This window comes from Neltuma alba, unplaced genomic scaffold (genome assembly GCF_004799145.2).
Source record: "Neltuma alba isolate B1F8T4 unplaced genomic scaffold, ASM479914v2 tig00011283_pilon, whole genome shotgun sequence".
Classification (NCBI taxonomy): domain Eukaryota; kingdom Viridiplantae; phylum Streptophyta; class Magnoliopsida; order Fabales; family Fabaceae; genus Neltuma; species Neltuma alba.
This window is the reverse complement of record NW_021635992.1, coordinates 248,259-273,915: the sequence shown is the minus strand read 5'-3', so window position 1 is coordinate 273,915 and position 25,657 is coordinate 248,259. Positions and strand designations below refer to the sequence as shown.

At 34.4% G+C, this 25,657-nt stretch overlaps 1 protein-coding gene across 3 annotated transcripts; it reads left to right on the top strand.

The window, feature by feature from the left end:
• The first annotated feature begins 644 nt into the window (after nucleotides 1-644).
• LOC114711206 (calcium-transporting ATPase 8, plasma membrane-type) lies at nucleotides 645-25,593 on the top strand. Of its 3 annotated transcripts, none has more exons than XM_028895570.1 (35): nucleotides 645-1,063; nucleotides 6,631-6,724; nucleotides 10,169-10,323; nucleotides 11,922-12,038; nucleotides 12,119-12,161; nucleotides 13,501-13,610; nucleotides 13,710-13,841; nucleotides 13,967-14,056; nucleotides 14,922-14,991; nucleotides 15,224-15,294; nucleotides 15,385-15,468; nucleotides 15,560-15,637; nucleotides 15,718-15,789; nucleotides 16,733-16,816; nucleotides 16,893-16,975; nucleotides 17,067-17,175; nucleotides 17,308-17,363; nucleotides 17,817-17,859; nucleotides 17,945-18,028; nucleotides 18,452-18,589; nucleotides 18,693-18,752; nucleotides 18,841-18,939; nucleotides 19,489-19,596; nucleotides 19,959-20,129; nucleotides 20,914-20,973; nucleotides 21,423-21,623; nucleotides 21,718-21,834; nucleotides 22,108-22,206; nucleotides 22,476-22,613; nucleotides 22,711-22,811; nucleotides 23,600-23,645; nucleotides 23,823-23,951; nucleotides 24,578-24,685; nucleotides 24,770-24,861; nucleotides 25,105-25,593. In XM_028895570.1, exons 3-35 carry the CDS (start codon nucleotides 10,180-10,182, stop codon nucleotides 25,199-25,201), a joined length of 3,234 nt encoding a protein of 1,077 aa, XP_028751403.1. In that variant the 5' UTR covers nucleotides 645-1,063; nucleotides 6,631-6,724; nucleotides 10,169-10,179; the 3' UTR covers nucleotides 25,202-25,593. The 3 variants fall into 3 exon arrangements, with proteins under 3 accessions (XP_028751403.1, XP_028751405.1, XP_028751404.1); XM_028895572.1 differs by lacking the exon at nucleotides 645-1,063 and adding an exon at nucleotides 5,968-6,037; XM_028895571.1 differs by lacking the exon at nucleotides 645-1,063 and adding an exon at nucleotides 6,249-6,427.
• Nucleotides 25,594-25,657: the final 64 nt, after the last annotated feature.

The window sequence follows — 25,657 nt, the reverse complement described above, 5'->3', positions numbered from 1 at the left end:
AATTATACTTTTATTTATAAAGAAAGTACACCGGAAATAGAGTGAAAATTTATCGTAGATAGATAAGAAACGACTTGTATTAAGGATAAAAATAAAAAGATTAGTTTAATTAAAATTTTTGACAAAAAATTTGTTTCTTATATTTAAAATAATACTTCGAGAGAGGCTGTTTCTTGTGAAAAGAAAGAGAGACAATAGTGTTATTACTTACTGGGTTGATTATTAGATTTATTCTGAGTTTTTTTAATATATTATTATGTATATAATTTTTTTTATTAAATTTTATTTAATCATGAGATCACCGATTGAACGCGAGTGCACCCGTCAGAAGATAAGATTGTGAACCACTAACCCATTTCCGGTTCTGCACGGTTCGGCTGTTAATAACGCTGTTTCCTGTTGAATTCCATTTCCTTTAGGCCCAGTCAGGTTTATATATGCGTAAAGTTTCAGTTTCATATTGGAATTGAGAATGAGAAGAGTGAGTTTCATCTCACTCTAGAACTTGGAAAGAAAAGGCCAGGGTGTTCTAGCAAGACGAAATTGCAGGCAGGGAGTTCAATCAGCCAAAAGAAAAGAAAAATGTAGAAAAGTTAGGAAGTTTCTAAATAAAGAGAGAAAATAATAAAGAAAAGTACTTGTGGAACAATCATAGAAAATTGAATGTCTTATTAATTGATGAGGGAGGAAACACGGGGCAAATGAATTTCCTGGAAGTTTCCCGAGCGATGTTGACAAAAGCTATTGGCTATATACTCTCGACCACTGATCACCGCACAGATTGAGTCTTAACTATTTGTCTTTCTGCCTCTCCTAGCATCACCATTGAGCAATGCTGCCATCTGCTATATGCATGAAAGTATCATTGCAGAAATAAAAGGCACAGATTGTTACTGGGTGGCGGATTGGTTGGTTATTCTGAGAAACGGAGCTTTCACCGTAGTGTGGCTTTTGTAATCCATTTTTACTGCTTTTCTGGTGGTGCGTCTACTCTTTATTATCACTATTTTCAACACAAGACTGCTCACCTCATCATGTCAAGATCATAGCCCTACAAGATAAGGTAAAGTATCTCTGAATCTTCGCTTTATTTTAATGTCGTGTCCCTGGTTTCAAGTTGTGCCTAATTCATGCCTATTTAAATGAAACTGGATGGAGAAAAAAATTATCATCAGCACATATGGGTATTGGCGTACTGTTCCACTGAATCAAAATACATGCCGTCGCGAATATATATACTCTCATTGTGGGAGCTCTAATTATGGGGATACATAGGAAAAATGCTAATTAAGATCAAAAGAATCTAATAATGCTTCGTTGAGCATTAAAGTGGACCAAATCCATGAAATTAGTTGCTTTTTGAAAGTTTAACTTTCCCTCTTCGCTTATGCATAGTTTAGTGACATAAATACTTCCTTATAAGTAAAAGATTGTGCCAGGTTCGATTTCATTTGTAATATTAAACTGTTGGTGTCGGCTCCTTTAATTGAAAAAGAAGGGCAAATATTTTCGTTTTACTTTGATTTCATATTTACTAAAGCAATAACCTATTTTGTTGGGAAAAAAAAGTCCTATCTCCAGTTCTAATTATAAGACCTTGTTTATAATCTACAAATAAGATCTTATAATTAAAACTAGAGGTAGTAATAATCTATTTTATCAACTTAAAAACTCACCGTATTTTAATTTTTTTTAAAAAATATATTAGAGATACTTGTATAGCAATATTAGCTCTTGTAACTTGTTCTAGTAGTATTTTTAGTCTCCATGCAAGGGTTAATAATGTTAATAGAGAAAAATTAAAGATTTAAGTAAGAGAAAAAACATAAGTACCAGATTAAAAATTAAAAAAAAAAACCATAGGTACCAGCAAAATATTTTTTTAAAAAAAAAGTACACCATCATCCTCATCAAGAACTTGTAGAGCAAGACCTTTCTTCCTTTTGTACGAGTCTAGCGGCTTGTTGATGCCTTGGTGGAGCTTTTGTCGGGCGCTATTATCTATCCTTGCTGTATTTGCTCTTGAGATGATTAGGTCAAGTAAGATACTTGCTTTGACGTCAAGTGTTTGTTAGTTTGGAGGCTATCCAAGAAAAAGTGAATTGGATGATAATAAATTTTTGAAAACAAAGCATAAAAATATAATAAATGAATTTTTTCCCCCCACAAAAGCATAGCAATATCATCCAATGTGAGTCACAGAGAGAGAGAGAGAGAGAGAGAGAGAGAGAGCAATATTGGCACATAATGTTTATACTAGTTCTGTTTTAACAAGTTAGACCTGCGTTAAATATCCTTGAGAGTTCCACTGGCTTTCTCCAAGATAAATTGGGCCCCCGAGGCCTTTGTACGAGTTTATAATCCTTCATGAAAGTTCTTTATAGAACATAATACGACAACCCATTCAAAACTCCTCCAATTTTGAGCCTCCTCAAGGATTAAAACAGCGAAAGATTACTGAGTGACTTGAAGATAACCTCGCAGATTGAGTAGATAAGATATACATTGAAGCAAAGAGGTACTCCTCTGAATCTATATATTTATAGAGCAGAGAGAGAAGAGAAATCTTTTTTTTCATATTTATAGGATAGAAAGAGAAATTTTTCATATGAATGTATAATTTTACTCTTCATTTATTGTTGTGGTGACTTTATTCTCATCGAGTATAATATATACTCCTCTGGTCCTAAATATAAGACCCTTATACTAAGAGTTTTATATTTAGGATTGTATAAGGGTCTTATATTTAAGACCGGAGGAGTATTAAATAGGGATAAAATTAAAAAATTATTGAATTAAAAATAGAATTAATGAAGTTCAAGGTTTTTTTTTTAATTTGTGTAAAACATATTAAAAATGACTTATAAATATGACTAGATGAATATTTCTAAAATTAAAAAAAATTGGATTTTGATGAAATTAATTAATGCACATCTAAAAAGTTGTTAAAAGCATTGAATCAAGGCTATTGATAGTAGAAAATAATATATTAATAGTTGAACTCAAGAAAACAGTTACTTCTTGATTCTATTTATAAATCACTCAACATGTTTCACACAGATCAAGAAAAACCATAAATTTATTAACTCTCATTTAAAATTTAACAACTTTTTAACTTTATCCCTATTTAATACTGCCTGTGGTCTTAAATATAAGAGCTAGTTGATTAATTGAGTGGATTAAGAAAATAAGTTAAGTTAGTTATTTGTAATAAATAGGAGTTATCTTTTCTAAAATATCCTTGCTAATCAAGTTTATTGGCTATAACCACTATTATTAGAAGGACTATCTAAAAAAAAGGATAAATATGAGAGATAAAGTGGATTGAGGTATTATATTTAGGATCAAAATAAAAGTCAAACAATGTTTTATATTAAGGACTGGAGGTAGTATATATTATACCTTATATAAACAAAGTCAATCCAATAATAAATAAAGAGTAAAATTGTACATCTATGTAAAAAAAATTTCTCAATGCCCTATAAATAGGACCAAAAATATTTTTTCTTTTTATCTTATAAATAGGACCAAATGAGTATTTAGAAAACGTATAATCTATTCACCAATCGTAATAAATACGCTTGATAAGTGTGAAAAAAGCTACTTGTTGACAAATGCAATCACTTGGTGATAGGTTGGACAGAGTGACAAAATAAAAAATGAAATGATTTTGATATTATTAGCGTTGATGTTCTCCTTTGTGTATGTGTATGTAAGAGGTTATGGATTCGATTCTGTTTGTTGTAATCTAATCTTAGTATCTACTTCTTTAATTCAACCCAAAACAAAACCTAATTCCAGTTATTGATATGTTCGAAGTTATAGAGGAATATTTTCGAAAAGTACTCAAATTAAAAAACACAGGCTTGCACATGACTTCCCACTTGCATATCGGCATCAGTATCACAAGGTTATAAGCACTTTGCATAGAAAACGTACTCTTTGTGCCATATAGATTCCATGGATTTTCATCAAATAGGAGCACCATCGATTAACAATCTTACACCAATCGAGAAAATAAAACATCCAATAGTATCACGAGAAATGGCTTTATAACAAGGATTCTAGAAGGGGTTTTATTTTTCATCAATACGTCATCGTCATTCGTAATTTTTCATAATGTTTGACATCTCTTGTCCCATAAAACTTAGGACACATCATGATATTGTCACTTTCTTGTCTGAATACTCTGTATTTTCACGTAGGGACACATCGTGATACAATTTAATGAATGACAATGTTGTTTGAGCTAGAATGACGTAATAAAATTGACAGGATTAAGAAATCGAGCTTTAATTTGATTTAAATTAGTTGGATAGTTTATTGAAATGTGCAGCAACAAGCAAAAACGAAGCACCCTCGGAATATTACCTGTGATTTTTTGAAATTTTTTTTATTTGTTTCATTTTCTTATCACTTTGATGTATGAATATGAATTATACATGTGATGTCAATTGATATGTGGTAGGTAGATAGATGCATGCATCTAGCACTCTCAGAAAAATTGATTATTAATCAACACACACATTTATATTCTGCATATGTAATTTATAAATATTAAGTAAATTAGTTAAGTTAGTTATTTAATTTATAATAAATATGTGCTATTTTTTTAAAATATCATTTTAATTATTTTTTGATAATAAGAAAAATTAAAGCAATAAAGCAACTACTCTACAGAATTACAAGAAAACATAAAGGTAGAGTCCTCTCTAGGAGTAAAATGAAGAGGAGGCGGGAGTTCTAAAGCTCACTTAGCTAGACCAGCAGCATCATGGTTTTTTTTAATTATTATTCTTATTTACGAAAACTTCTTTTAATATATATATGTATATATCTATATCTATATATATATATATATATATATATATATATAACCAAGAGCGATGATTTGAAAAAAATTATAAATTTGAGGATGAAAATATTAGTCTTATATTTAGGCGGAAAATGTGGCAAAAAAATATATTTAGGGGAAAAAAAATCCTTTAGAGTCTTACAACTATTATGTCCAGTTCTTTAATTATATTGTTTCACGTTAAAAAAAACAAAAGGAGAGAGAGAACACGTAGCAAAGCATAATTGGATAACTTAACATATTGATTGTATAGAACTTGATCTAAGTATTACTCTTAAAACGAAAATGTGACGATAGATATACTTTGGTCTTGTTTCTCTCTCTCTCTTTTTTCCCGCTATGTACAAGTATTTTTCTATTACAGGCAATTTTGTTTGAGATACTATTTGGGTGTTTCTTCTAATAAGAATTTAAATCTTAATTCAGCATGATGTGAAAAATTAACTCTTTTTGTTAAACCTGATTTTCGTTGGCCTAGGAGTTTCCTTTTTAGGGAAAAAAAACCTTTTTCTACCTACTATACATTACATTAGCATTCAATTTTTGAAGCCCAGCTCTTTCATTTTTTGGTGGGATGAGCAGGCCAGTTCTATATAGTATAGACAACTCCGAAAACAAACTCCGAAAACAAACCGACCTCAATAAAGAGATCTGCCAATTGTGAGAGCTTTGAGTGGGAAAGAGGAAGAAGGTTCGCGGAAATTTCCCCTTGGAATATCTTGTAATCTACACATTCCAATTCAAGATTCCTCCATATCTTTAATATCAATGCCTTTCCTAAAGCCGTTGCATCAGTACTCTCCAGATTTACCTCAGCTAGTTTCACCTTTCAGGAAATCCTTCTTCTACAATCTTCCTCCCCCATCCCAACCATTTTAAGAATGAACTTAAACGTCACGCAGAATCTCTTCCTTTCTTGATTCTCGTGGAACCAGAAAGGCGAAAGCTAAATATAGCATAATAAATTGAGATCAATGGAAGTTTCATGGATGAGCGAGACTTAAATAATGTACAACTGAAAACAAGTATTGTTTATAACACCTTGCGTTCTCCAAAAGCATCGCATCTCTGCTTTCTTCAACCATCTGGTTTCTCAACTGTATATAACCGATATGTCTCCATCCACATATTTAATTAGCTTTCTTCATGTTCATGACTGACTAAGAAATTATTACCTTGAAGGTTCGTAGTGATTCAAACTCGATCTCAGTGACTCAGTTACTTTTTTTTTTTTTTTACACGTAGTTATTTGAGTCATTTTTGGCTTTTATGCTTTTCTTATCCTTTCGCGCCATGCTGTGTTGATTTTCTACTGGGGCATGGAAAAGCAATAATATAACCACTAAAGCAGATCCTAAGTCCTTGATTTAATGTTCTTCCTATCCACTTTATCTTTTGATGATGATAGTGTTGGCCTTGGTGGGTGTGTGGTCAAAAGAGAGCATTCGAACCTTATTCATTGTTTCAATTCTAAGTTTGGCATCTAGCTCTCCCGCTTCTCCTTCGTCTCTCAACTACTACTCATCATCTTCAGGATCAGAGAACATATATATATTTCATCAGAGTTGGAGGGTTAGATTCTCTTGCAATTTCTTGGTTTGTTCAATTAGCATTCATCAAAGTCCGACATCGATTATTCTTTGGTGTGCTTGATCATAGTACTGCAAATTAAAATACATGATTGTTTGGAAGATGAAAGGAGATTTTTGGTTCTGATCGATATTTGATATATATATATATATGTGATCAATCCTTGTCGGGTCGTGTTATTGCAGATGCCATTTTAATCGACATTGGTTGCGGCATTTATACGTAAGTGGATAAACATAGCTCAACAAACAACCTGTGCATTCCTTCTGTAAATTAAAGGTACACAGCACATATGTACTCTCAATTATTGGTTAACCATGCAAGCTTTTGCCTTTTGTCGGATGTTATAATTAATTTGCTAGAGGTTCCTGTTGAGGAACTTATTAATCCAAGAACATAATGGGCTGACTCAATATATAATCTCACTTTTTCATTTTTTTAAAAAATCACTCGCATATATATATATATATGGTTATTAGGATATTGTTTGTTTAAATTACATTTGACTGTTTTTCTTAACATTAACATAATCTAAGCTACGAGTTAGGATTTTTTGTCCTAGCCTGACAAGCTCAGGTTTTCTCTTCATCAGCCTGCGCAGTCCTCTTCATCCTATCAAAGTAAAACACATTAGTAAAACGTGCATGAGTTGGTGAAAACTTGCTTTGTGTACATTAATTTCAACAAGTCAAAACCATGATACTTCCTCCAATCCTAGTAATTAAGAGTTAAATTACATTGAGAGTCTGTTTTAGTTCTAAATATAAGATCTTAATTTATTTTATTCTCAAATCATAACCAGGAAGCTAAGGTGGTTGAAGGGCTTTTAGTTAGATTTGAGAGTGTTGCCCCTCCTCCGTGTGGAATTTATCTCTTCAAAGTTCAGTAATTATTTTGTTTGTCCTTGAAAAAAAAAATACTATCTCCGATTTTATTTATAAGACCTCGTTTATAGCTTACAAATAAAGTCATATAGTTAGCACCGAAATATTGGAGGTACTACCATCCGTCGTGTGGAATTGAATGCATGTCATGAAACACGGCCATCCCGCACGTTGTCGGGGACAGGCCGGCGTGGCCTCTTCGATCACACTTATAGTCATTAATTCCCATCCAAATTCTCTTGTTCAAGCACTCACGCTTTTAACGCGTCCACCGTCCTTACCCCCACCAGCAACATCATGGTCCACCCTCCCACTTCCAATGCTCAAAAGTTGTGGCCTCTCCTTGGTTGCGTTCTTGTTGGTCTTATCTATACACACACTACCTCTGATCATTAATATCAGAATTAATTTGACATTTAATTTGATCTTAAGTATAAAACTCTAATTCACTTTATCTCTAATATTTATTCATTTTCTCTCAAATAATCCTTATAGTGATTGCATATGTTAAGGAGTTGCTATCAATGGATGATTCAAATATATATGCTTAATAAGGGTATTTTAAGGAAGACAATATCTATTTACTACAAATAACTAATTTAACTAACTTTTTTCATCTATTCAAATTAATTAACTAGATTTTATATTAAGAACCATAAGTAGTAGTATAAGCTAAGCAAGGCCTTGTTTTTGTTTAAAAATTTGATATATATGTGTTTCATCCCTAATTAATTATATGTTTCTCTTATTTCTTTTGCTCATCCATTCACTCCCTACTTGCCATTTTCATAAATAAGAATCTATTTATTAAAAAACTTATTTTTATACTTTTATTACTTTTAACTAATTTTAATCAACTTGTTTTAGGTTATTGTTGCTTATAATTACATGTGTGTGACACCGGAGAAAGTACTTTAATTTATTATTACTAAGATTTGAGCCGTTGGGTCAAGTGCCATCTATGTGGTAGAAAGGAATGAGGAACTTAGTTTAGGAAGTTTAAATTAGGCGGTTAAGATTACATTTTTTTTTTTAAAAAAAAAAAACCAACAGCCCATGTCTTGCCCCCTTTCCTTTACTAAACGATGCGTTTCCAATACTGGCACGGGGGAAGCCGGTAGCATAACCTTTGGGGTACAGGTTTCCCGCCTTGTCCGGTTTAATTTTTTACCCAACAATACAATTTCGATTGTTTATTTAAGTTTTTTTGTTTATATGATTTTTTGGTAATATCTGAAATGATAGTACCTTATTATTTATTGATCTGATGTTGGGTTTATTTTTTTATGAATTTGTTTGGTTTTATTATTTTTGTGTGGTCTTTTTTCTTCAAAGACTGAGACCACGGTACATGAAGTAATTTAGACACTTTTGATTTAACTATTTACTAAAAATGTCTTAAGGCTGACAGGACACCTGAAAAATAAAATAAAATTCTACTTGTCATGATTTTCTTTAAGGGCTCCATACCATATAGTATATGATATTAAGAAAACGCATTGATGGTTGTATTATCCAAAACTTATAAATTTTACATTTTTTATAAATCTGATATGTATTTTTTTAATAAATTTATTACTATTGTTTGTAGTGATAATAGTATTATATTAACTACACAAACATATTTTATGTTTTTTCACCGAAGAAAAAAAAACATAGGAGCCTAGCAAGGGTTCTTTGAACAAGAAAACACGAAAACAAAGACAAAAGAGAAAAAAACAAAAGAAAGAAAACATAAATAGAAAACTAGATTTAAATTTGACCAAAGCACAAAAATACATTATTTCTACATATATTAATTTAATGGAAATTTTTTTGAAACGAATAATTAATGTAAGATTACAAAAAAAATTTGCACAATATTAATTAATGCGAGAAAAAAAATTGAGTATATCAGAATGAGTCATGGGTCACAATCATAATCTTAAGTATCCAGAAAATTAATAAATTTATAATTATAATTCTGTTCATTAAATTTAAATAATTTTCCACCCGCGCATCCCGCGCGCACTCTGTCATAACTGTCATTCTTCGTCCACGCGTATAATCAATTTCCGCCTCAAATTATGAAATCAATTAGCTTCCATCAATCACTTAACCTTTACTGAAGCGTGCCAAAGAAGTAAAACATGAAGATTAGAAGAGGCAATGTGCTCCCTATATTGGCATTTACCGTTTTAGTGCACCTTTGCTGTAATTCTTCACAAGTAAAGACGAAGAAAACGCAGTAAATCATCAGCCTATTCTTGTTGTTTTCTTGGTAAATCACTTGCTGTTCTGCCTGCCTTCTTATCATTTCTCCTCTAAACATTAGTTTTGTTCTGGATAATTAGGTATTACTGCATTTAGAAATCTCTGTTTTACTATAACTTTTGTCATTTTCAGTTAGTCCTGGCTAGATGCCTAGATGTCGTGTTCTGCCGAATTTGACTTGGGAGAGAAAAACATGGAAACGGAAGTTTCGGCAGTGATTGTGTTTTTTTTTTTTTGGGGGATCAATTTAAAAATGAAGTGATTGAACCAGTTTGGGAGTTACATGGTAGGTTATGTGAATCTATTTGTAAAGCAACTGAAATTGCCGCCAACTGTTTTGGAGGGAAAAGTAAGTATGGTGTCTGCAAAAAAATAAAAACGAAAGCATAGATCTTTTTGAGAAGAACGAAAGCATAGATTTGAATATCGAATTTTAAAACAGAATTGATTTTGCTGAATTGACAGAGAGGCTTTAACGATAAATGTGTCATTGAGAAAATGGTGTGGTTTTGGTTTTACTGTCGTTGTGATAATGAAGTGTGAAAACAAAGGCATTAAAGAGTGATAGTACAATGTCTTCTGACAGTTTTCGGAACGATGAGTCTCTTGAAGAATTTGCCTCGTGACATTGAGGCCGGAAGTAGCAGCCACGGCGATAATGACGATGCGGAAAGTTCGTCTGATCCGTTTGTTATTCCCAGAACAAAGGATGCTCCTATTGAACGCCTCAAACGTTGGAGGGTATGTGTTCTATTACTGAATCACTCACTTAATCATTTTGATTTCTTGCTGCTTCTTTTTTGTTCATTTGTCTTTCAGCCTGTTTCTTTACATCTGTGCTCTGTTTCTGCTAACCCGGTCTATATATCTCATTGTTTGCTATTATAATTGCTTTCGAGGTTGAGTCTCCATTTTTCTCTGACCGAGTGATTCGAAAATCTTTCTCCTGCTGTTTGTTTGGATGATTGGATTTTGAATTGTGCGCTCATTTTCTGTTGTTGCAATCGAAGGGTTTTGTTTTCCCCCGGGGTTCTTGGGTCTGTAGAGAGACCACAACTTCCTCTCTTCCTAATGGACTGCTCTGTTTTTTGCTGAAAAAAGTGTACTGCTCTCTCTATCTTAAGAGCCAAACAGAAGTGAAAAGGCTACCTGTCACTCTTTAGAGAAGGGACTTTTGGGAAATTGGGTTTTTCAAATTTTAGAGCTTAATTAAGGAGGTGCTCGGTATAGAGTGAACTTGACCATGTAGGCCTGAGATTAGATGCCTTTTTTTTTGGATTTAAATTCTTCTAATTTTGACCTAACAAGGGAACAAGGACCGCCTCGTACGAAACATAAAGGGCAGGAGGGGATAGAATACTTACAATACAGCCAGTACATTGTTAGCCGTTGCCCATGACGTGATATCTTGAATTACGAAATTACAACTTGATGAGTATTTCTGATCATCCAGCGTAGAAAAACCATCAGTAGGTAGAGACTTGAGAGTTTATGGGAGGGCCAGCTAGTAGCTGCCTCCCGTGAGTTTCAGAAAATGTGATTAAATAGCTCAGAGAAAGAAGCTTTAATTTGGGCACTAAATGTGTGGATGATTGGTTGTGGAGACAAATATGATTGGAGGATTCTGTTGCATTCATTCCAAGTTAATCGTTGAGGCACAGAGAAGGTGGGATGAAGGACAAATCCTGAGGTATAACTTTGCTGTGCTGAAAAATAAGTGGACCTATCATTAAATGGATTGTGGGGGCAGTGATAATTCTTCCAAAATATTTCCGTTACTCAGAGAAGGATGTGCTTTCTTTTGCAGCGGATCCTGTAGGATTAAACAACACTTTAGCATTGAGGGTTTAAGGATTCAGTTATTATGGGTAGTAACATTGAAAATGAGGGTGGTTGTGTTTCTTATTATTACATGCTATGAAAATACGGATTGACAGGGTTAACTTTTCATACTTGTTCTCTCAGACAGATGTTTTAATTGATTAATTTATTTTATAGTAATTTAGGATTTTTAGGTTCTAGTCATCATTGCCTTAAACTTCCTCAAACCCTTCTCTCTGCCATTGTTGCTTTCTGTTTTACTCAGCTTGATAAAGGACTCTATAGATTACGTGTCTCATCTAATTTGGCTGAAATGTGAGTGGATTGGCTTAAATGAGTTCAGAACTTAGCTATTGGCACTTTCCAGTGCATTATCTGAAAAATGCTTAAAGGTGAATGCGCCTAGCCTGAGATATTCGCTAATCTGAAGAGTGAAGATAAAATTCCACTATATGACTTCTCAAATTGCATATTGGTCATGCTTCGTTGCGTCTTAATTTTAATATTTTTAATTCTAGCAAGCTGCACTTGTGCTTAATGCTTCTCGACGGTTCCGCTACACGTTGGACTTGAAAAAAGAAGAGGAGAATCGGCAAATATTGGCGAAGATTAGGGCTCATGCGGAAGCAATTAGAGTATGGTTCTCTCAACTGGACCTTTCTTATTGTTTGTCTACATATGTACAGTGCTCTAATAATTTATTTTACTCAATTAGGCTGCATATCTGTTCAAAGGTGCTATAACAAACGGGGAAAATGGTGAGTCTCTGAATTACCATTTGTGTATACTGAATTACAATAGCATCGGTAAACGATATTGCTTACTGGAGTTTTCTGCCTTCCAGAAGAGCCTTTGGTGTCATTAGATTCTTATCTGTTAGATTAATACATTTTTCTGCACTTTTATAAAGTATAATCTGCGTGAAAATCTATTTTTGCGCTTCTATAGTATTGAGTTAGCTGTAGTGGCTGTTCATCGACCTTTACTTCATTTGGACAGCTGGTTAGGCACCTGACTCCAACAAGTGTTTGATAAAGTTGTTTACTGTCTGGTATATCACTTTAGTATCCTCTGCATGTGGGACCGGAAAATCTCTAGCTTTTAAGCACGGCGTTATTTTTCAGTTGTCGTGATGTCACTAATTCATGCTATTTTACCCCTTCACTTGAAGCTAAATATTGTGCGTAAGCTATTTAGTCTCGACTGAGTCGACTCAGACTGTTGACAATATGTTTTAATTGGTCTTTCTGAATTTATTTTCTTCGATTAAAAGAAGAAATCATATGAGAGAGAAAAACGATACTATGTTATCAATCTAAACTAAGGAGATCAAAACGCAAAACCAAATCTAACGAAAGTACAAACTTAAGCATGCAGCAATGCTGACAACTATATATGCATATTTGACTGGCACACTCCCGAACCCAATAGGACATGGCCACAAGCATAGTCTTAGCCCATAAGACATCTGATGTGGAACAGTGTCAAACAGAGGCAAGGGGGGGAGAGAAAGGAGGAGGGAGGCGTAGAAAGAAATCAAGAGAATTTCTTGCCAACAAGCTAATAGAATTATTTACAATCAATCAAAATTCAGCTTCCCTAACCTTAGAGACTAGGGGCTTTATATTGAGGCCAAGGAAATATTCCCAACAATTAAAAAAAAGATAATGTTAAACAAAAGATGATTAGATGGATGGCTAACAGTATTTGAATCAAACAAGAAGTAATTGGATTATTAATTTCTAATCCTTATCCTAGTAAAATAATATTTCCTTAATTTATCTTTTTTACGAATTTACAAGTTATTAATAACATCTGTCCTGTTCTCTTTCCCATTCTCCATTACCTTCTAAAGGCGAAAATGCACCCTTGAAAAGACAGTTCTTCTACGTAATTGAAATTGCTCTTCTTCTCATTATTTGCTAGGGATCATTGTACTATCCTTTCTAACATTATGAATTTATGATGCATGATATATGGTGTTTGTTGCATAATTATCTTACGTCCTAAAACAGTTTCCAGATTACATCCAATTATTACTGGAGGTGAACTTTGATAGGTTGTAATGTTGATAATTAGTGCTTTCAAACATTGTAGAAATCCCACTTCCTCCTCCAACCCCAGTTGGTGAGTTTGGTATTGGAAATGAACAGCTTCTTTCAATTTCTAGGGATCATAAAGCTGGTGTTCTCGAGCAATATGGAGGGGTAAGTTTGCCATAAAATTTTTTCTTAACTTTGGAAATGGTGCTAGTTTGTTACTTTGTTTCATAAAGATCATGTGCTTCTTATGAACCGTTGAATCAGGCTAGAGGGCTATCAGAATTGTTGAAATCTAGTACAGAGAAGGGGATTAATGGCGATGATGCAGATCTATTAAAACGAAGGAATGCTTTTGGTTCAAACAATTATCCTCAAAAGAAAGGAAGGGGTTTCTTGGTAAAGTTTGGTTCATTTTTTAATTCATAAAGAGGCTTACTACTATTATTCAATTCTCTTCATAACAGGGGGGGTGTTATGGTGACTGACATACAATTTTTTTTTAAAATAAATTTCTTTGACAGATGTTTGTGTGGGATGCTTGCAAGGATCTGACCTTGATTATATTAATGGTGGCTGCAGCAGCTTCATTAGCACTAGGAATAAAAACTGAGGTGAGATTGGCTAAGAAAGTTATTTAGCATTCTTTGAGCTCGTATTGCTGAAGAATGTAGTAAATCCTCGTAGCACATATACAAGCAGGCATATTGTTTACAAAATGAGGATACGTAGATATGGCAGTGTTCACTAAAAAAGGGATATGGCGGCATTCTAATAATGTAGAATAAGGAGATGACCGGTATAGTATAGGAAAGATTTGGATAAACTGTGCATAAGTTAGTAATAATTTACTAGAAAGGAATGTCACCATGTAGTTCAAGGCACTTTCATGCCAAAAACGAAACTAGCAAGAGACGACCATCGCCAACCATTACTTTAGCACAAACCTACGCCATTATTGATCTGATAGACATAGTATGGTGATACACCATTAAGCAGACCTGACACCTGTTAAGGTGGTGTCAGTGCCGCATAAATATATGCATTTTGCATAGATAGTGGACTTATGACTTATTCATTAACTCTCATTGTTTCATGCAAATTTGAGTGTGCTAGCATTTTGCTTCTCTCCATGGTAATTTTTTTTTTTTTGGCCTCACTCAGTCATATGGAGGTTAGTTTTCAGAAACCAGAATCCAAAATTTGGTGGTCACAATTAATTCTTTATAAAATGGAGAGGATGGGGTAGGCTGATGCAATTGAAAAGGAAGAAGTCTTAGCTCAGGTGAAGATTAGTTGTTGTTAAGTACGTGACAGGGTTGGCGGGGAGGGGTTTGGAAATATTACACGCTTGGACCTGGTAGGGATTGGAAAAAAGGAGAGCAAACTTTATGTGTGGTTAGGTTTGATAATTATTTAGCAGAGACTTTTCTGATGTTCATGCAAATGGCATAATTTCTAATTAGGTGTTTGTTTCAGGGAATTAAGGAAGGATGGTTTGATGGAGGAAGCATTGCTTTTGCAGTAGTTCTTGTTATTGTTGTTACAGGTATAATATTCTCTGTCTTGTCCTAGTGAATTAAAGCTTTTGGTTTACGCATCTGTGATCCTGTCTCTTGATTAGCTTTCTGGGTTAAATTTTGTTTGGCGGAGATATCATTCTGTGATCCAAGACATATATTTATTTTTGGCTCACGGAGGCTATAGTGATGACTTTATATTTATTAAGGTTCTTGTTAAAGGCATGAACCACCGTTTTTTTTTTACCCTTCATCTTGTAGCTATAAGTGACTATAAACAGTCTCTCCAGTTTCAACATCTAAATGAGGAAAAAAGAAATATACATTTAGAGGTCAGTCTTTTTGCTTCATTTTAACTTCTTAATTATTGATTAATGTTCCTTCTTAATATCTTCTCTAATATTCTTTTAAAATATAAGCAGGTTATAAGAGGTGGTAGAAGAGTTGAGATCTCTATTTATGACATCGTTGTTGGTGATGTTGTGCCCCTTAATATTGGTAATCAGGTACATAAGTATCTTTTTTATCATTTTTGTTCTATTATACTTGATGTTTGCCTTTTATTCAACAATTTATTTTTTAACTGCTCTTCTGTAGGTCCCTGCCGATGGCATCTTGATCACCGGTCACTCTCTTGCTATTGATGAATCAAGTATGACTGGAGAGAGCAAGATGGCAAGTGTTCTATCATTCAGAGAATTAAAGCATTTATTATCTCCTTTAGCCAGTTTTGATGATAATTTTCAATTTAACAGGTCTATAAGGGCTCTAAAGACCCTTTTCTGATGTCTGGATGTAAAGTTGCAGATGGCAGTGGTACCATGCTGGTAAATTTATACTTCCTCATGTAACTGCATAGTTTATCATAGTTAGAAATAGATGTTGTGATTAATGGTGGTTGGGTCAAGTAGAAGGGACTTGATTCCCCTAAACCAAGGTTGATGGTTCGAACATTGTTGATAAAAAAAACTCAAACCCACAATGCTCAAATCTAACTTAGAGATATCAGATAATTGTATTAAAATAATTGTGAAAGGTTGTCAAGGTAGTTAATAAAATACATAATACTTCAATGTTAATTGTGGGTAATAAACAAGACAAAAAATGGCGGCATGACACTTTGGTCCCAAAAGATCAAATTTCATAACAGGCATGTCCTAGAAAATTTTCCTAAAAGATTTAATGCAAATATTGATGCCAACAGTTGCACTTAGTAGAGTCTTAGATGCAAGTCATTTGGAATGACCTATAAGACTTAAATCCTTGATTTGCAACTCTTTGAATTAATATTTGCAACTCATCTATTGGAAATTTTTCTAGGATTTAACTGCTATTAAATTGATTTTTTGCGACCTAAGTGCCATTCCCCCCAAAAAAAATGTGCATGGTAAATATCCTGAAGGCATAAAACTTATCCACTTAATGGGGAATTTTTCTGATCGGTCAAGTCATGAAATTATACTCATTTTGGGATACTTGTATTTCTATAGGATGCTGCTTAAGTTTTAATATAATTCAGTTCTTTGGGTGGATGGGTACATGAAAGAGACATAGTGTGTTTAGTTTGATTTTGTAGTTACCGTTCTTTGGGTAGATGATGGAAAGACACAATTGTTAATTTGTACCGGATTGTGATTAATAATTCACTAAATTCAATATATATTTTAAACTAAATAAAATTTTGTCTTTTGTAGTTTAGACTGCCTTTTTTTATTAATTAAAACTGCAGTATCTGGGGGAATGTTCATGTAAATTTCTTTAATTGGCTAGGTACTAGGTGTTGGTTTAAATACTGAATGGGGGCTTCTGATGTCTAGCATTTCAGAAGACAATGGTGAAGAAACGCCCTTACAGGTTCTCTATTTACATGTGGATTTTTTCACAGCTTGTGTATCATCAGTATGTTTAACTGTACGAGGTCTTAATATAGGTACGTTTAAATGGTGTTGCCACTTTCATTGGCATTGTTGGACTCTCTGTTGCTGCTATTGTTTTGATTGTGTTGTTGGCCAGGTAACGTGTTAATTACTAATGCTTTTTCCATCTGTTCTTTGCATGAAATAGATTTTGTTCCATGTCTCTGAATTGTTGAAATTTTAAACAGATATTTCTCTGGGCATACTAGAGATGCACATGGAAACGTTGAATTTAAGGCAGGCAAGACAAAAGTTGGTGATGCAATTAATGGGGCAATTAAAATAGTTACAGTTGCGGTATGTATGTTGATAAATGCTGGGTTATCCACATGCACATTGCATGTGTTTATACTCCTGTCTTTATTTGAAAACATTCAAGGGCTTTCAAGTCAACACTTATTTGGTGATTGCGACTCATTGATCATTTAGGTGACCATCGTTGTAGTTGCAGTTCCTGAAGGGCTTCCTCTAGCAGTTACCTTAACGTAAGTATGCTAATGTTCATAGAAGGCAGACTTGATTTCTGGATTTCTAATTTTATTTCTCTCCACTCATTCCCTGTTACCATATGTTGGTGGATGCCCAAACTTTGGTGGTTGCTCCTCATGGATCGATTAATTGTCACTGCTCTAGTGGTTTAATACGGTTGTAATTATCATCTGTTAGTTCTTTAAATAGATTAAGTGTATCTAAATTTGCTAAATAGATGCCAATGACCTCAACAGTGTAATGATTTAGAATCTTAGAGGTTCAGAAAATAAGGAGTACGTACCATTTGTTTAATTTAAGAAAATGTCCTACCTACCCTTTTATTAAGCATTATATGTATAAATATCAGGTTTTATATACTTTTTGCTCCATAACATTGTTTATCTGTGTTTTTCCTTTAAATCTCAATTTTTGTCTACTTATACCTTTCCTTTATTTAACTGTTTCAGACTTGCCTACTCGATGAGAAAAATGATGGCGGACAAAGCTTTGGTATGCCTCTTGATTTTTTAGTTTCAACTGCATATTGTCATGTCTATCTGATAAACATATATGAGTATAACAAATAAAACTGCAGGTGAGGAGGCTTTCAGCCTGTGAGACAATGGGCTCTGCCACAACCATTTGCAGTGATAAGACTGGTACATTGACCATGAATCAGGTTTGTTATGAGGTTATGCGGTTTTTGGAGTCTTGGAACGTCTGATTTAATTTTTCTTACGCTATGTTACATCAACTTAGTGGGATATGCTTGTTATTGTGTGTTACACCAACCTCTTTTTAGTGTACTTGTTGCATGTGTTTTCATCTTGTAGTGGTATCAGTTCTAGACAGCTCTTACAGGTGCTAAGCCTTTTAACTTCTGAGAAGAATTATGAGTTCGGATCTCATCTAACCTGTTAATCTGTAACTCATGTGACACAGAAATAGGAAAGAGCGCAATTTTTTAGCTTTCGTCAGCAGCCCTTTAACTTGAATAAAAATTTGGAGGAAGTAACTGCTGCTGGCCGTGGTTTGTGGAGATAGTAGAGTGTGTAGCGTTTTTGTTCATTCTTTCAAATTTCATGAATTCTTTGATTGACAGATGACTGTGGTTGAGGCTTACATTGGTGGGAAGAAGATTGGTCCACGTCACGACAAGTCAGAGCTTTCTCCGAATCTGTGCACTTTGATCATTGAAGGTCTCGCACAGAACACCAATGGTAGTGTCTACAGGGTTGGGGTATGCTAGAACTAATTTCCCTTTTTCTTTATTCATGTTTTATACAATTGCGTATGCTGAAATATTTTGCAATCACATGGATATTTTATATTATCTTTTACAGGGTGATGTTGAGGTTTCTGGATCACCAACAGAGAAGGCAATTTTACATTGGGGAATTAAGGTTTGTTTCAGTCATAATTTTTCTTCTTTTTCAGTAGATTTTTTTTATTAAAAAAAATGAACAATTTCTGACTGTTTAAGTAACTCAGCTGGGGATGGATTTTGAGGCTGTCAGATCAGAGTCATCAATTCTCCATGTTTTTCCATTTAATTCAGACAAGAAGCGCGGAGGAGTTGCAGTAAAGACGGTACTATGGTTTTTTATTCACCTTTTTCCTTTTTGTTGGCATGTCATGTTTGGCATATCAATAAACCTAATGCACTGAGAAGAAGATAGCAGTGTATGGAAAGTGATGGGAGAGATTGTGGAGTGCCAATGAAGAAGATTCAGAGAATAGCGTGAAAGCAAAAGCCACTCTAAATGTCAAAGGCTGCTAGCTTTCAGCCTCTGGTCTTCTTTGTTTCAAAGAGGGGTTTTTGCCTTGTCATACATTGCATGTGGTGAATGCGAAAGCCAATAAAAAATGGTGCATGGAATGTAATGTTGCTATGTGGGACCTCCAGAGCAATGTGCTATGCATGACACTATAGCCATTGCTATATCTCACTATAATTGAAGAATCACAACTTATCTTTATATGTCTAAATTTTAATTTCTACTAGTCTTTGAAACAAAGTCAAGAGGTTTTGCTTGTGCTCTGAACAAATCGATTTGTCATCACAACAAGCTATGAAAGTGTTTTGTAGCTTCTTTCTGTTCCAGGACTTTCTAACTTGGAGGTTTTTCATTTCCACAGCTTGACTCTCAAGTTCATATACATTGGAAAGGCGCTGCTGAGATAGTCCTAGCCTGTTGTACATGGTATATTGATGCAAGTGGCCAGTTAGTGAAGATGGATGAGAAGGTTTGACAAAATAGTTATTTATTAAGATCGATGATCAAGTGATTTTTTTCGTTTTTATGTTGTTTCTATTTGGAAGTCAGCTAGTGGCCAAAAAGAAAACGGACGTCAGCTCAGATGATATATCGTAGAAGAATATTCCTTGAAGAATTCCCCCACTTTGCTATCTTTTGTCATTCTAGTGAATTCTGCCAGTATATAATTGGTTTTTGTCCATGGAAGTTTGAAAATTGTTGATATACGTTCACTTGCAAACATAAAACTGGACTAAATCCAAGTAGTACATGGGTTGTTAAGATGAGTTCTGATGATTCCTGTTCGACTAATTTGAGAGTTTGACTGACTGAGAATGTCTTGTCTTGCAGATGGCATTTTTTCAAAAAGCTATTGAAGATATGGCTGCTGAGAGTTTACGTTGTGTTGCCATGGCATATAGATCATATGAAATGAAAGGTGTTCCAACTAGTGAAGAAGAACTTGCTCACTGGTCATTACCAGAGGATGATCTCATTTTACTGGCTATTGTCGGTCTGAAGGTGCGTATTTTCTCCAGATGTAAGCCTTTCATTGTCATCATCTTATTATCAGTCTATCTTATACAAGCCCTTCTGTTGCATGATGGGTCTGTGTCAGTATGGAAGTGCTGCAAATATGGTATACGGGTACTATATTAATTCAAAAAATGGTTCAGAGCTGTGCTCTGATTACAGAATGATGTGAAGCTGAAGAAAAACGGCACACTCCCTGGTTTTCGAGAGACCAGAACCTTTCTCTGCGTAATGCAGAAGCATATATTGATGCTCATTTGCTGATTTGCAAAAGCCCATCAGTTGTTATAATTATGTTTGTCTTAAGATCTCCCCGCTGGGGGAAACCTCCAGAATGAAGACTTTTGTTGATTTTTTTTTTTTTAAATATCAATATCATGATTGTCTTGTGGATGAAAATACTTCTTACGTGATGCTTGGATATTGATTTATATATAATTCAGTAGGCGATTACCTACCTTTTTTCATTGGGCATTACCCCTGCTTTATAAGGCATCTTATATATCCCTATTTTGGGTGTATATATAGCCATTGGCTTTTTACTAAAGCTCATAAACTTACAAGTGCACAAGTTCGCTGACCTCTTATGAGTCTTCTTAAATTCCTGAATTTGATAGCCACAAGCTGTATCTTCATTCAATGGATGTGCTAATAATTGGAATTAAATTATGCTCGACGCTCCACTTATATAGTTTTTGAGGTCAAGTAATCTGTTGTCTATACGATACCCATTACCATGTATATTTTTATGATTTCCCCTCTGTCAATGCAGGATCCCTGTCGACCTGGTGTCAAAGATGCTGTGCGACTTTGCCAAAAAGCTGGAGTTGAGGTGTCCATTTTATGCTACCGTGTCCATTTCAAGTTTAGATTCTTAGGTCATTTAACTAATACGAATACAAACTGTTGTCAAAATTCATTATATTATTTAAATTCAATTTTACACTATTTGAGATATTGCATTAGCTCAAATGTTATTATTCCCATTTTATAAATCATGAGACAAGAAGTTCGTGAGATCATGTTTCTATGTTCTCAATACTAAAAACAGTTGGTTTTGACTATTAGATTTTGATAAGTTTTCGGGGAGGAAGAAAATTTCTTTGTAGATCATTGGGTTTTTGTTTGGGTTGTTACCTTTTTTCTGATAAATATCTGTTTAATGTCACGGTAAGTGGTGAGAGTGTTGTTGTATAATCTATTCTGATTTTTTTTCCTCATGTCACGGAATTGTTTCATAAAGTAATAGTAATCAGATGAGTACTTATTCTCTGACCCCAGGTACGGATGGTGACTGGTGACAATATAAAAACTGCTAAATCAATTGCTGTAGAGTGTGGAATACTTGGATCAAAAGTTGTGGAGCCGATCATCATTGAAGGAAAAGTGACAAATATCGATGAAAGGCCAAACGTCATTGAAGGAAAATCGTTTCGTTCATTGTCAGATGATCAGAGAGAAAAATTTGCCCAAAGTTTATTGGTATTTAACTGCTTTGACAACCTTTGGTTTGCATTCTTAATGTGATGTAGCTCCCCGGAAAATTTGGTTGACTATCAATGCCGTGAACATATAGGTCATGGGACGGTCTTCTCCCAATGACAAGCTTCTGCTTGTGCAAGCATTAAGGAGGACGGAACATGTTGTGGCTGTTACTGGGGACGGAACTAACGACGCTCCGGCCCTACATGAGGTTTGCAAAGAACTTTATGTTCTTTAAACTTGCACTTTGTTATTGACTGAAGTTTACTGTATTTGGCAATAAGAAGTTAATAACAAATTTTTATAATGTATTCCTCATCGTAATTGCATAATGACTATTGCTAATACGAATTCATCTTATAAACCTTCTGATTTGTAATTTGAATTTTATTTTCTCTGACCCTCGTGGGAGTGTTTTTCTTCTGTAAACATTTGTTTATATTTTGATGGCTGTCCTTGGAATTGTATACCTTTTGGAGTTCAGGCCGATATAGGTCTTGCAATGGGTATTCAAGGGACAGAAGTTGCTAAAGAGAGCTCAGATATCATTATTTTGGACGATAATTTTGCTTCGGTTGTGAAGGTTAGTCCTCTTTCCTTATTTAGATGTTAGGTTTACCTTTTATCAAATATATGTGCTCATTAACGGCCACCTCTGGAAAAAGAGTGCATCTTAAGATGCAGAAAATACTGTTTCATTTATTTAGAATTCTATATGAGAGTTGGCCGGAAAAAAAAAAAACAGAATTATCTATGAGGTTCATTGAGAAGCTGTGAGTAAAGTCTTCTTCTGAAGTAATCAATATTTAAACTGTACCGCATAATTAGTTGGCTTTTGTGAATTAAATGTAGGTTGTCAGGTGGGGACGGTCTGTATATGCAAATATTCAGAAATTTATCCAGTTCCAACTCACTGTCAATGTTGCAGCCCTTGTTATTAACGTTATTTCTGCGGTTTCCTCTGGCGATGTCCCACTAAATGCAGTACAGGTACCCTCTGTTCCCATCATTCTCTGCCTCTCACTTGCACTCGTTTATTTTGGCACACATTTTTTATTCTCTTAATTGCTTTCTGATTTCTCTCCAGCTTCTTTGGGTAAATCTTATCATGGATACACTTGGAGCACTGGCCTTGGCAACTGAACCACCTACAAATCATTTGATGGATCGGCCTCCAGTTGGTAGAAGGTGATATTTATTTTATTTTTTAATGGTCTGGGTCATTACTTGAAATTTATGATCTTTCCATGTGTCTAATGTGTTACTCCTTTGGTGCCAATTGCTTGCGATCACAAGCAGGGGTGGTGCAGAATAACACAATAATTCTAGGAAGGTCATTTTCTTATCATTGGTTATTTGAATTCAGGAATGCAATTGAAGAATGAAGAATAGTATATGATTCTAGGGATTAAATCCCCTTCAAGGAATACAAAGACAAAGCAGGGCAGAATCCGTAGTTATTAATAGCACACGTGTTGAATGCTCCAGAACAATTTAGTGCTTAACATTTAGTGTTGATCTACATGAAAATATAATTCACCAACTAAAATTTTCAAAACATAATTGATAACGGCTGATAAATATAGAAAGCCAAGTCGCATTAAGAAATCCTCATAACAGCATAATATTCCACATATCATAACATCAAATACTGCATAAATAAATTAGCGCTTAACAAAGTTTTTGAATCTAAGATTATTCCCAAGATATATAAATCAGATCTTCCTCAAAAGTAACATCACAATTATCATCTTTAAGCGACCATGAATCCGTTTGCTTTACTAGCAGTAATGATTGTCTACAGGCATGCCTGTGCCAGTACACCCATGGTTCCTTGGGTAAAGGCTAGATTTCTATATGAAGAAACTGTTAAATTCGCAGCCCCCCCATAACACAACCAATGCAATGTCTGCAATGTCTTTACGCCTGGACGGTTTCTTTGAAATGAGCATGACTAACTCTTGTATTCCTTTCAGGGAACCTCTTATAACAAACATCATGTGGAGGAATCTGCTTATACAGGTAAACCAATTTATCCTTTATACTGCCACGTTTTGATACTAGTTTTCATGAAATTATCTGGAGGTTTGCTGAACAACAAAACCTAACGCGGATTTGAATCTACGGGATATAGCTTTACCGTTCCTGGAATGAATTCTTCATTTGGGATAATCAAATTACTGGTTGGAAATTTTTCAGGCAGCGTATCAAGTGTCTGTTTTACTTGTACTGACTTTCCGAGGTACGACTTTATTGAATCTGAAGCACCACTCTGACGCTACCAAAGCGAAGAACACCGTAATATTCAATGCATTTGTTCTCTGTCAAGTAAGTCCTTAGTTCCACTAAAATTTATTGAGGGAACAACTAATTGTAGCTTATGCTAAGAATAGGGTTAAAAAATGATTATCCATTGCTATAGAATCTGGATGGTTTCCCTGTCCTTGTAGCTCCATTTTCTCTCAGATTTAATTTGTTTTACGTTTGAGTTTCAGCTTTTACTGAGATTGCTTTGTTGTTTAATTAGGGATTAAGTGGTGAATGTTTTCATTCAGTGCAGTATGCATTATTCAATTTTACATTGGGTGTGTCATTTCATGAACAGCTGAAAGGTTCATGTCTGTCACTTTATTGGGCTTTCTAGGCTTGAAGCTTTGTTAGGAGAATTGACCTAGTTAGATATCTTAATTGACGAAGCCTAAGTTCATTTGTGTAGTTTTTTAGGATAACCTAGCCAACTTATATTCCTCCCGGTCAACATCTCTCGTTGGATTCTTCTTTCCTTCTTCCTTAAGCTATAGCTAATCCTCTCGATGTCAAAGAAATTTTGAGATCTGCACTACATCATTTTGCATCTACTGTTCACACATGGAGCTATCATATAATTGCAATTATTCTTTTGTCTCAGTTCTCATATAAATAATGATATGACGAATACGCTCTTGAAAATGCAGGTTTTTAATGAATTTAATGCCCGAAAGCCAGATGAAAATAACATATTCAAGGGGATCACAAAAAACTACCTCTTTATGGGGATAGTGGCTCTAACTCTCATACTTCAGGTCAGACTTCTGTTGGTCGTTGCTATATTTTTGGAATACTTAATAGGCCGATGATCAACATGTTTTTTTTTTCCGGTTCAATAGGTCATCATCATTGAATTCCTTGGGAAGTTCACATCGACAGTGAGGCTTAATTGGAAGCAGTGGCTCATCTGCGTCATCATTGGAATTATCAGGTTAGTTTCCAGCCCATGCGTACATCCATTTTTAAGTGTATCTTTGTCCTAAACGTCCGTTGGCGAGTTTCCATCGGACATTTTGTAGTGAAAGCTTAGATGGGTCATAATTGATTAACTTCTTAATTAAATTGTTATAATCATGTAATCAAGAGAGGTTAAATGGCATTTGTTGTAATAAATTTAAACTCTAGAGCTTGCCTCGTGTATATGACTGCTAATAGGAATTACTCTCTGCTACAGCTGGCCTCTTGCGTTTTTTGGCAAATTCATACCCGTGCCAAGGAGTGAGTGTCACAGGTGGTTTTATAGTCTCGTTCGAAGGAAACCAAAAGAATAAAAGGAACCTGAGTTCTCAATGTGTGCGAGTCTTGATTTTCCGGCTTTTTTACCTTCTCGTTTGCGATTCAAGTCTCATGTGGTGGCACAAGTACTTCAATGATGGAAATAGTATGCTGGTAGCACAATCGTTTTCCTTTTCTAACAGGTGTGGAATTGTTTTAGCGTGTTTTTCCCACTTCAATTCTAGGATTGTTTCGTTGTAGGTTCTAACAAGTGTATACGGAATTTTACATCGTGTTGGTGTTTGTTCACTGTATTTTGCCTCTTTTTTTTTTAGGGGTGATGACTGTATTTTCAGTTTGAGGAAATATACTGCAAAAGTAAATACACAATTATTCAATTTATGTATGCTCCTGTATTCATTATATTGGATTTTCTTTTATTCATACATATCATTTCACAAATATACTCATTTATTTCCTTTTTTAATTATCTTTTATCCAAATATATAAGA